At 52.4% G+C, this 12282-nt stretch overlaps 1 protein-coding gene across 1 annotated transcript in view; it reads left to right on the top strand.

The window, feature by feature from the left end:
• The window catches only part of LOC138786514 (elongator complex protein 5-like), a 39060-nt gene extending 31703 nt beyond the window's left edge, over positions 1-7357 (top strand). Inside the window, exons 3-6 of the mRNA XM_069963497.1 lie at positions 4038-4118; positions 5721-5929; positions 6036-6199; positions 7139-7357. Of these exons, the coding sequence (XP_069819598.1) occupies positions 4038-4118; positions 5721-5929; positions 6036-6199; positions 7139-7357 (673 nt within the window). The remainder of the gene's footprint in view (positions 1-4037; positions 4119-5720; positions 5930-6035; positions 6200-7138) is intronic.
• The last annotated feature ends 4925 nt before the right edge of the window (positions 7358-12282 follow it).

Below are 12282 nucleotides of genomic sequence, written 5' to 3'. Positions count from 1 at the left end.
CAAGAATACTATGTGCATGCGGGGGATGGGTGGTGAGAAGTGCGGGAGGTGAGTGTGGGCAGGCGAGTTGTATGTGGTTCTGCAGCAGGTTGAGGTGTATTAGAAGGTTCTGCAGCAGGTTGAGGTGTATTAGAAGGTTCTGCAGCAGGTTGAGGTGTATTAGAAGGTTCTGCAGCAGGTTAAGGTGTATTAGAAGGTTCTGCAGCAGGTTGAGGTGTATTAGCAGCTTCTGCAGCAGGTTGAGGTGTATTAGAAGGTTCTGCAGCAGGTTGAGGTGTATTAGAAGGTTCTGCAGCAGGTTGAGGTGTATTAGAAGGTTCTGCAGCAGGTTGAGGTGTATTAGAAGGTTCTGCAGCAGGTTGAGGTGTATTAGAAGGTTCTGCAGCAGGTTGAGGTGTATTAGAAGGTTCTGCAGCAGGTTGAGGTGTATTAGAAGGTTCTGCAGCAGGTTGAGGTGTATTAGAAGGTTCTGCAGCAGGTTAAGGTGTATTAGAAGGTTCTGCAGCAGGTTGAGGTGTATTAGAAGCTTCTGCAGCAGGTTGAGGTGTATTAGAAGGTTCTGCAGCAGGTTGAGGTGTATTAGAAGGTTCTGCAGCAGGTTAAGGTGTATTAGAAGGTTCTGCAGCAGGTTGAGGTGTATTAGAAGGTTCTGCAGCAGGTTGAGGTGTATTAGAAGGTTCTGCAGCAGGTTGAGGTGTATTAGAAGGTTCTGCAGCAGGTTGAGGTGTATTAGAAGGTTCTGCAGCAGGTTGAGGTGTATTATTGGCTAGGGACATGCTTGTTGTATCTGGACTGCTGTGCAGACAACAACAAAATGGCGCTGCCCAACAGTACACATAATAGCACCTTTCCCCTGTGAAAAGAGGAGGGAGGTGATGATGTCACAGCAGCTGAGCAGGGACTGCCTCTTTTTTTTCAGCAGCCGGATTTCAGGCTGCTTTTACCAGCAGTTTTCCTGCTGGAGCTCCCCCTGGTGGCCATCACAAGTAAACCTACTTGTGTCTACAATGACCAGCAGATTACACTCATAAATCTCCTATATATCTCACTGGTTTGAGTCCAATCCTCTTTTCACACTTTTCATAGTTAACATAGAGCATTAATATTGGTCTGGTGTATGATGGGGATTGGGGTGGAGGGCACAGGTGTATTGGGTGGTGGTATATGGTCTGGGGGTGGAGGGCACAGGTGTATTGGGTGGTGGTATATGGTCTGGGGTATGATGGGGATGGGTGTGGAGGGCACAGGTGTATTGGGTGGTGGTATATGGTCTGGGATATGATGGGGATGGGGGTGGAGGGCACAGGTGTATTGGGTGGTGGTATATGGTCTGGGGTATGATGGGGATGGGGGTGGAGGGCACAGGTGTATATGGTCTGGGGTATGATGGGGATGGGGGTGGAGGGCACAGGTGTATTGGGTGGTGGTATATGGTCTGGGGTATGATGGGGATGGGTGTAGGGGGTACAGGTGTATGTGGGTGGTGGTATATGGTCTGGGGTACGATGGGGATGGGTGTAGAGGGTACAGGTGTATGTGGGTGGTATATGGTCTGGGGTATGATGGGGATGGGTGTAGAGGGTACAGGTGTATGTGGGTGGTATATGGTCTGGGGTACGATGGGGATGGGTGTAGGGGGTATAGGTGTATGTGGGTGGTGGTATATGGTCTGGGGTATGATGGGGATGGGTGTAGAGTGTACAGGTGTATGTGGGTGGTATATGGTCTGGGGTATGATGGGGATGGGTGTAGGGGGTACAGGTGTATGTGGGTGGTATATGGTCTGGGGTATGATGGGGATGGGTGTAGGGGGTACAGGTGTATGTGGGTGGTATATGGTCTGCGGTACGATGGGGATGGGTGTAGGGAGTATAGGTGTATGTGGGTGGTATATGGTCTGGGGTACGATGGGGATGGGTGTAGAGGGTACAGGTGTATGTGGGTGGTGGTATATGGTCTGGGGTACGATGGGGATGGGTGTAGGGGGTACAGGTGTATGTGGGTGGTATATGGTCTGGGGTATGATGGGGATGGGTGTAGGGGGTACAGGTGTATGTGGGTGGTGGTATATGGTCTGGGGTATGATGGGGATGGATGTAGGGGGTACAGGTGTATGTGGGTGGTATATGGTCTGGGGTACGATGGGGATGGGTGTAGGGGGTACAGGTGTATGTGGGTGGTGGTATATGGTCTGGGGTATGATGGGGATGGGTGTAGAGGGTACAGGTGTATGTGGGTGGTATATGGTCTGGGGTATGATGGGGATGGGTGTAGAGTGTACAGGTGTATGTGGGTGGTGGTATATGGTCTGGGGTATGATGGGGATGGATGTAGAGGGAACAGGTGTATATGGTCTGGGGTATGATGGGGATGGGTGTAGAGTGTACAGGTGTATGTGGGTGGTATATGGTCTGGGGTATGATAGGGATGGGTGTAGAGGGTACAGGTGTATGTGGGTGGTGGTATATGGTCTGGGGTATGATGGGGATGGGTGTAGAGGGTACAGGTGTATGTGGGTGGTATATGGTCTGGGGTATGATGGGGATGGGTGTAGAGTGTACAGGTGTATGTGGGTGGTATATGGTCTGGGGTATGATGGGGATGGGTGTAGGGGGTACAGGTGTATGTGGGTGGTATATGGTCTGCGGTACGATGGGGATGGGTGTAGGGAGTATAGGTGTATGTGGGTGGTGGTATGTGGTCTGGGGTACGATGGGGATGGGTGTAGGGGGTACAGGTGTATGTGGGTGGTATATGGTCTGGGGTATGATGGGGATGGGTGTAGAGTGTACAGGTGTATGTGGGTGGTATATGGTCTGGGGTACGATGGGTATGTGTGTAGAGTGTACAGGTGTATGTGGGTGGTATATGGTCTGGGGTATGATGGGGATGGGTGTAGGGGGTACAGGTGTATGTGGGTGGTATATGGTCTGGGGTATGATGGGGATGGGTGTAGAGGGTACAGGTGTATGTGGGTGGTATATGGTCTGGGGTATGATGGGGATGGGTGTAGAGGGTACAGGTGTATGTGGGTGGTGGTATATGGTCTGGGGTATGATGGGGATGGGTGTAGGGTGTACAGGTGTATGTGGGTGGTATATGGTCTGGGGTACGATGGGGATGGGTGTAGAGGGTACAGGTGTATGTGGGTGGTATATGGTCTGGGGTATGATGGGGATGGGTGTAGAGGGTACAGGTGTATGTGGGTGGTATATGGTCTGGGGTATGATGGGGATGGGTGTAGAGGGTACAGGTGTATGTGGGTGGTATATGGTCTGGGGTATGATGGGGATGGGTGTAGGGGGTACAGGTGTATGTGGGTGGTATATCGTCTGGGGTACGATGGGGATGGGTGTAGAGGGTACAGGTGTATGTGGGTGGTGGTATATGGTCTGGGGTATGATGGGGATGGGTGTAGAGGGAACAGGTGTATATGGTCTGGGGTACGATGGTGATGGGTGTAGAGTGTACAGGTGTATGTGGGTGGTATATGGTCTGGTGTATGATGGGGATGGGTGTAGAGGTTACAGGTGTATGTGGGTGGTATATGGTCTGGGGTATGATGGGGATGGGTGTAGAGGGTACAGGTGTATGTGGGTGGTATATGGTCTGGGGTACGATGGGGATGGGTGTAGAGTGTACAGGTGTATGTGGGTGGTATATGGTCTGGGGTATGATGGGGATGGGTGTAGAGTGTACAGGTGTATGTGGGTGGTATATGGTCTGGGGTATGATGGGGATGGGTGTAGAGGGTACAGGTGTATGTGGGTGGTATATGGTCTGGGGTATGATGGGGATGGGTGTAGAGTGTACAGGTGTATGTGGGTGGTATATGGTCTGGGGTACGATGGGGATGGGTGTAGAGGGTACAGGTGTATGTGGGTGGTATATGGTCTGGGGTATGATGGGGATGGGTGTAGAGGGTACAGGTGTATGTGGGTGGTATATGGTCTGGGGTATGATGGGGATGGGTGTAGAGGGTACAGGTGTATGTGGGGCAGGTGTGTCACCATAATCTTTTGGTTGCTATGTTACAGAGGGGAGCATGTCCATATCTTTGGCTTTGAGGTTCCAAAAGAAGAATTCTGTGCTGGGATACCTCCGGAGCTGTCACCCAGGTGAGGGGAGCGGTGTGGTGGGGGGTAGTTATAGGGTTGTGGTGAGGGGGAGAGGCAAAGCATGATGAAGGGGAATGGTTGTGTTGGAGTTGTAGGGGGCAGTTATGGGCATTGTAGAGGGCAGAGGAGCAGTTATGGGGGTTGCAGCACCTCGTTATGGCTCAGCTGTCACTGTAATGGTGAGGTGTGGTACCTGGTTACCCTGGGCGGGGGGGGGCTCAGCTGTCACTGTGATGGTGCGGGGGGTTATTACTTGGCTGTCACTGTGATGGTGCGGGGGGTTATTACTCGGCTGTCACTGTGATGGTGCGGGGGGTTATTACTCGGCTGTCACTGTGATGGTGCGGGGGGTTATTACTCGGCTGTCACTGTGATGGTGCGGGGGGTTATTACTCGGCTGTCACTGTGATGGTGCGGGGGGGTTATTACTCGGCTGTCACTGTGATGGTGCGGGGGGGTTATTACTCGACTGTCACTTTGATGGTGTGAGACTCGGCTGTCACTGTGATGGTGCGGTGGGTTATTACTCGGCTGTCACTGTGATGGTGCGGGGGGGTTATTACTCGACTGTCACTTTGATGGTGTGAGAGGTTATTGCTCGCCTGTCACTGTGATGGGGCGGGGGTTATGGCTCGGCTGTCACCGTGATGGTGCGGGGGTTATTGCTCGGCTGTCACTGTGATGGTGCAGGGGGTTATTGCTCGGTTGTCACTGTGATGGTGCGGGGGTTTATTGCTCGGTTCTGACTGATGGTGCGGGTTGTTATGGCTCAACTGTCACTGTGATGGTGCGGGGTGTTATGGCTCAGCTGTCACTGTGATGGTGGGGGGGGTTATTGCTCGGCTGTCACTGTGATGGTGCGGGGGGTTATTGCTCGGCTGTCACTGTGATGGTGGGGGGGGTTATTGCTCGGCTGTCACTGTGATGGTGCGGGGGGTTATTGCTCGGCTCTGACTGTGATGGTGTGGGGGGTTATTGCTCGGCTGTCACTGTGATGGTGGGGGGGTTATTGCTCGGCTGTCACTGTGTTGGTGTGTGGGGTTATTGCTCGGCTGTCACTGTGATGGTGCGGGGGGTTATTGCTCGGCTGTCACTGTGATGGTGGGGGGGTTATTGCTCGGCTGTCACTGTGATGGTGCGGGGGGTTATTGCTCGGCTGTCACTGTGATGGTGGGGGGGTTATTGCTCGGCTGTCACTGTGATGGTGCGGGGGGTTATTGCTCGGCTCTGACTGTGATGGTGCGGGGGGTTTTTACTCGACTGTCACTGTGATGGTGCAGGGGGTTATGGCTCAGCTGTCACTGTGATGTTGTGGGGGTTATGGCTCAGCTGGCACTGATGGTGTGGGGGGTTATTGCTCGGCTGTCACTGTGATGGTGCAGGGGGTTGTTGCTCGGCTGTCACTGTGATGGTGCGGGGGGTTGTTGCTCGGCTGTCACTGTGATGGTGGGGGGGGGTTGTTGCTCGGCTGTCACTGTGATGGTGCGGGGGGGTTGTTGCTCGGCTCTGACTGTGATGGTGCGGGGGGGAGTTATTGCTCGACTGTCACTGTGATGACCTTGTGCCTCCTATGTTGATGGTATTTGTCCTCTTGTCCCTCAGCCTTGTATACCATGATGGATTCTTGGACCCTCTGGGTTGGGAGAAGAGCTTACACTTGCTGACTCTATGTGACCTCTCTGTGCGGGGGATCCAGGAGCGGGTGGGGGATAGGAGCGGCACAGTCACCTTGGTCCTGGACTCTCTAAGTTGGATCCTGGCGCGGCGCCCTCTACATGCCGTCTGCCACATGCTACGAGAGCTCTCCAGAGGTAAGGATGCCATCATTGTCTAGTGTCATGTGGGCGGAGCTACACTGGACAGGAGCCCTGCCATATTGTCAGCTGTATGTATGACCTGACCTCCTGTCCCTGACAGGTGAGACTCGTGTGGTGGCGCTGATCCACACTGATCTCCACCCCCCCGGCCTCCTGCGCTCTCTGACTCTTCTGGCCGATTCCATCATAAGCCTCACCGATTCTGGAGGAACCCTCACAGCACACCTGACCCAGCGCAAGAGGAGCGGCAGGGTGGTCACCCAGGTGACTGACGGAGGATGAGGGTGGGTGGGGGGGGGTGAGGATGATGATGCTATGAGGGTTGGGGGTTGAGGATGATGATGCTTTGAGGGTCAGGATGATGATGCTATGAGGGGGGGGATGATGATGCTATGAGGGTGGGGGGGTGAGGAGGATGATGTTATGAGGGTGAGGATGATGATGTTATGAGGGTGGGGGGGTGAGGATGATGATGCTATGAGGGTGGGGGGGTGAGGATGATGATGCTATGAGGGTGGGGGGGTGAGGATGATGATGCTATGAGGGTGGGGGGGGTGAGGATGATGATGCTATGAGGGTGGGGGGGTGAGGATGACGATGCTATGAGGGTGAGGATGATGATGCTATGAGGGTGGGGGAGGTAAGGATGATGATGCTATGAGGGGGGGGTGAGGATGATGATGCTATGAGGGTGGGGGGGGGTGAGGATGATGATGTTATGAGGGTGGGGGGGGTGAGGATGATGATGTTATGAGGGTGAGGATGATGATGCTATGAGGGGGTGTGTGGATGATGATGTTATGAGGGTGAGGATGATGCTATGAGGGGGGGTGAGGATGATGATGTTATGAGGGTGAGGATGATGATGCTATGAGGGTGGGGGAGGTAAGGATGATGATGCTATGAGGGTGGGGGTGAGGATGATGATGCTATGAGGGTGGGGGGTGAGGATGATGATGCTATGAGGGTGGGGGGGTGAGGATGATGATGCTATGAGGGTGGGGGGTGAGGATGATGATGCTATGAGGGTGGGGGAGGTAGGGAAGGTGATGCTATGAGGGTGGGGAGTTAGGATGATGATGCTATGAGGGTGGGGAGTTAGGATGATGATGCTATGAGGGTGGGGGGTGAGGATGATGCTATGGAGGGTGATGAGGATGATGCTATGGAGGGTGATGACGGTCGGTTATACTCTGGTTATAGAAGGAACCCTTCAGGGTGTGTGATGACTTCTCTCTGGAAACAGTCAGAAAGGTGGAAAGAGAAGCGGAGGACATGGTACAGGTACGTGTGTATGTGCTGGGGGAGGGGTATTTCCCGATACTCGGCTGCTCGTTTCGAGTAACGAACTCCGTTGAAGTCGATGGGAAACTCGAGCATTTTTGCAGGGGACACAAGTTCGTTAGAGGAAAGGTTGTGTGAAAACCTGGAAATGGACAGGAAACAGCAGGGTCAGCATGTATGGACGCCTCTGAGGCTGCCTAATCGCACCATTATGCCAAATTCTGGGCAACAGCCTGGTTAAAACAGAGGTAGGCATATGAACCACCCAAAAACTCAGCCTGACACAGCATGGCAGTGAGAACACGGAACCATTAAAACAGAGGTAAGCATATGAACCTCCCAAACACTCAGCCTGACACAGCATGGCAGTGAGGACTCGGAACCATTAAAACAGAGGTAGCATATGAAGCACCCCAAAATTTAGCCTGACACAGCATGGCGGTGAGAACTCGGTGAACAAGGTAGATAAGGCAGGCGTTCAACCTCAGAAAAATTAGCCAACACACAGCATGGCAGTAAGAACACAGAGAACCATTAAAAGTGAGTGAGGTAGCAAGGGAGCCTCCCAAAACTTAGCCTGACACAGCATGGCGGTGAGGACACAGGGAACCATTAAAACAGAGGTTGCATATGAACCACCCCAAAAAATTAGCCTGACAAAGCATGGCAGTGAGGACACAGGGAACCATTAAAAGTGAGTGAGGTAGCACTTGAGCCTCTAAAAAATTAGGCCTGACAGCATGGCAGTTAGGACACAGAGAACCATTAAAAGTGAGTGAGGTAGCAAGTGAGCCTCCCAAAAATTATGCCAGACACAGCATGACAGAGAGAACCATTAAAAGTGAGTGAGGTAGCAAGTGAGCCTCCCTAAAATTAGGCCTGACACAGCATGGTAGTGAGGACCCAGTGACCAAGGTAGAAGCGGCAGCAGGTGAGCCTCCCAAAAATTATGCCAGACACAGCATGGCGGAAGTAGAATGGGCTGTTGGCTGAGAATTGAAGGAGGAACAGGAGAAGGAGGAGGAGAGGAGATACCAAGAATCTTCATGTTCACCTGCTTTCCCCGGGTGGACAGTTGGATTCAGGTGAAATCCAGGCTTTGTTAATTTTTATAAACATCAGCCTGTCAGCGGTCAGTTGACAGGCGGGTGCGCTTATCAGTGATGATGGCACCAGCTGCACTGAAGACCTAGCTCTAGCGGCTCTAGCTCTAGCGGCAGGGCAGCCCAGCACTTCCAAGGCATAAAGCGCCAGTTCGGGCCACGTATTCAGCTTTGCAACCCAGTAGTTGTAGGTAGCAAAATGATCGGGAAGGACGTTGGTATGGTCAGCAAGGTACTCCCTCACCATCTTCCTGAAGGCTTCCCCCCTACTCTGTCTAGACTGGGGACGGTTGACATAGTCTTGCTGGGGTGCCATGAAACCTTCAAAGGCCTTGTAGAGTGTTCCCCTGCCCCTTGACAAGCTGCCTGCTCCACCGCTTCTCTCCCCCGCTCTTTGGCCCACAGAAGTATGTCCTCTGGCGCTAGTGGTGTCAGATGGGGAGTACATTTTCAGCTTCTGCACCAGGGCCTGTTGATATTGATTCACTCTCATACTGCGTTCCTCGGCAGGAATGAGAGTGGAAAAGTTCTGTTTGTACCGAGGGTCCAGGAGGGTGAACACCCAGTAATCTGTGTTGTCAAAAAATTTTTTAACCCGAGGGTCACAGGAAAGACAGCCTAACATAAAGTCACCTATGTGCGCCAGGTTACCAACACGCAATTCCCTCTCCTCAATAGGCTGACTCTCAATTTCCTCCTCCTCCTCCAACAATTCCTCGTCTTCAGGCCATACACGCTCAACAAGTTAGGATTGAGCATGTGTACCCTCTTCAGTCGCGGCAGCAGGCTCCTCTTCTTCCTCCTTCTCTACTTTGTGCTGAGAAACTGACGTGAGGGTGGTCTGGCTATCTAGCGGCGGATGTTCTTCCCCCATCTCCTGAGACGAAGGCAAAGTGTCAGACTTCAGGCTGAGCAGGGAGGTTTGAAGCAGACACAGCAGGGGGATGGTGAGGATGGTGAGGCTGATGATGGCAGCATCGCTGCTGACCATCTGTGTTGACTCCTCAAAGGGGCCCAGTACCTGACAGATAGCAGACATCCACGTCCACTCCTCATTGTAGATTTGAGTTGACATCTGGCATTCCACAATGGCTCTGCGTTGCTGTAAACCCTGGCTACCATCTGGAAGGTGGAATTCCACCTCGTGGGCATGTTGCACAGCAGTCGGTGAGTTGGCAGTTGCAAGCGCCTTTGCACTGCCCTAAGGGTGGCAGCATCTGTGGTTGACTTGCGGAAATGCGCACAGATGCGCCGCACCTTGGTGAGCAGGTCAGCCAAATTGGGGTAGGTCTTAAAGTGTCACTGTCGTGAAATTTTTTTTTGCAGAAATCAATAGTCCAGGCGATTTTAAGAAACTTTGTAATTGGGTTTATTATCCGAAAAATGCATTTTTATCATGAAAAATCAGTTTGAAGCTCTCCCCCTGTCTTCATTGTTCTCCTATGGAGAGAGCTAAAGAAAAGACCAAAACAGGACAACAAAGAGTTAATCTACAAATCCCTCACGGGATATCTCCTGTGACAGTCACCAGTGACCTGTCTGAGCTCGGATTACAGCTGTCACCCAGCTCTGTGCCTGTAATCCTCTGTTATCTGCTTTCTGCTGCCGGCTAACTCCCTCCTTCCTCCTCCCCCCTCCCCTCTCCCTAGAGCAGACAGGGGACGTCTCCTGCAACAAGTCACAATTTTCAGATTTTTTGGAGTGGATGAAAAAGAGGAAGGAGGGGGGGACCTGGGAAAAGGCATTTTACATGCAGATAATGGCAGATTTGGCTAATAAACCCAATTACAAAGTTTCTTAAAATCGCCTGGACTATTGATTTCTGCAAAAAAAAAAAAATACGACAGTGACTCTTTAAGGAACCGCTGCACCACTAGGTTAAACACGTGGGCCAGGCATGGTACATGTGTGAGGTTGCAGAGCCGCCACCAGGTTCCGCCCGTTGTCACACACAACCATGCCTGGTTTGAGGCTCCGTGGCGCGAGCCAAAGATCTGTCTGCGCCGTGATGCCCTGCAACAGCTCCTGGGCCGTGTGCCTCTTGTCGCCTAAGCTCAGCAGTTTCAACACCGCACTGCTTATGCTACGAAATGGAGGCGACATGCTCGTGAAGGGTAATAGGAGGAGGAAGAAGAGGAGGAGAAAGAGGTATACAAATCATGAGAGACTGCAACCGAGGTAGGCCCCGCAATCCTCAGGGTGGGCAGCACATGAGCGGAACCAGGGTCAGACTCTGTCCCAGCCTCTACTAACCGCGTTGGTCAGGGCACAGATGATGTTATCCGACACGTGCTGGGGTAGGGCTGGGACGGCACACTGTGAAAAGTAGTGGCAGCTGGGGACAGAGTACGGAGGGACAGCCACCGCCATGAGGTTCCTAAAAGCCTCTGTCTCTACCAGCCGATATGGCAGCATCTCCAAGCTCAGCAGTTTGCCTATGTGCACATTTAGGGCTTGTGCATACGGGTGAGTGGCAGTGTACTTGCACTTCCGTGCAAAGGTCTGCTGCAGGGACAGTTGAACGCTTGGACACCTTGCTGGAGGGTGTGGAGCATAGTGGAAGTGAAGGGGTGCGTGTAGGGCGGGAGGCGCTCGTGCCTGGGGCCTGGGCGGGGGGACTGACAGAGCCAGCATGTGACAAAGGGGAAGGAGCAGGGGTGCGACTTGCAGTCACTGAACGGCCTTGGTTCCTCTGAGTGGGGAGTTTAGCACTCATAGGTCTCTTCGTCATCATCATACACCTCTTCCAACCCCGCTTACAAGTCCCCACTCTCATCACCCACTGACTGCGTGAGCTGCATAGTTTGGGCATCAGGACAGATCGGCTGCTCCGGTTGCTCTGACTCAGGGAAGGGTCCAGAAAAGAGTTCCTGGGAGCCTGGCGGTGGTGGTGGTGGATGGAGGGGCCAGGCTGTGGGGAAGGAGGCTGAGCTAATGGAGCAAGGGTTCCTCTCCCTTGGGTAGCGTGGGTGGACTGTGTGGAAGACTGGGTGGTGGAGAAGTTACTGGACACATTATCCGCTATCCACGTGATCACCTGTTCACAAGTTGTGCGAAGAAGCTAGGGAGTGAATATCTGCGGTGTGCCACTGCTCCCTCCTCGAGGTGCTGCTGTGTCACCCTGCCCTGAACCACGGCCTCTGCCTACTGCATTGCTTAGAACCCCACGCCCTCGTCCTGGACCCTTACCCCTGGGCTTCACCATTTTGTGGACACTGCACAGTAAAGACTGAGATAGCTGCACTACAGATCACAGCAAGCCAAGAAAATATATTACTGAGGCTACTATTGGAGGTAGTCGTATAGAGTCTGGGTGTGCAAGTGCAGCTATATACTGTCTGCCACCCTCTCACATAGGGAAATCAGTAGTGAGCTTGGATATGCCTTATGTAAGAAAGACAGAAATCAAAAAATATACTGGTGGTCAGGTCACACTATTTTTTTGGAGGCGGTGGTATACAATCTGTTGGTGGCTGCACCTATACACTGTGTGACACCCCCTTACACAGGGCAATTAGCAGTGAGCTTGGATATGGCTTCAGTAAGAAATACAAAAATAAGTAAATATACTGGTGGTCAGTGTCACACTAGTATTTGGATAGAGTCTGTCGTATAGAGTCTGTGTGTAAGTTGTGGTCTGTGCTCTATGCCACCTGTTACACAGGACAATGAGCAGTGAAGTTCTATGCAGGTGTACTACAAATCCCAGCAATACAATGTAGTACACCAGGATCACCAGCCACAAAATCATATAATAGTACTGAGCACTTCTTAGGGGGGTGTATGCCACACCTAATGCCCCCTTTTTGCCAGCAGCCGATCACCACAGTGTGCTGGTGAAATCCTGGTAGCTGCACTGCAAGTCCCAGCCAGCAGTCTAGTAATACAAAAAAATAACGATTTTAAGCCCTTACAAGGGCTGTTTGTATTGCTAGTATTCCCTGCCTACTGGAACGCTAA

Source organism: Dendropsophus ebraccatus, chromosome 1, assembly GCF_027789765.1.
Source record: "Dendropsophus ebraccatus isolate aDenEbr1 chromosome 1, aDenEbr1.pat, whole genome shotgun sequence".
NCBI classification, from domain to species: Eukaryota; Metazoa; Chordata; class Amphibia; order Anura; family Hylidae; genus Dendropsophus; species Dendropsophus ebraccatus.
The sequence above is the reverse complement of the archived record's forward strand: the minus strand, read 5'-3'. Positions and strand labels throughout refer to the sequence as shown.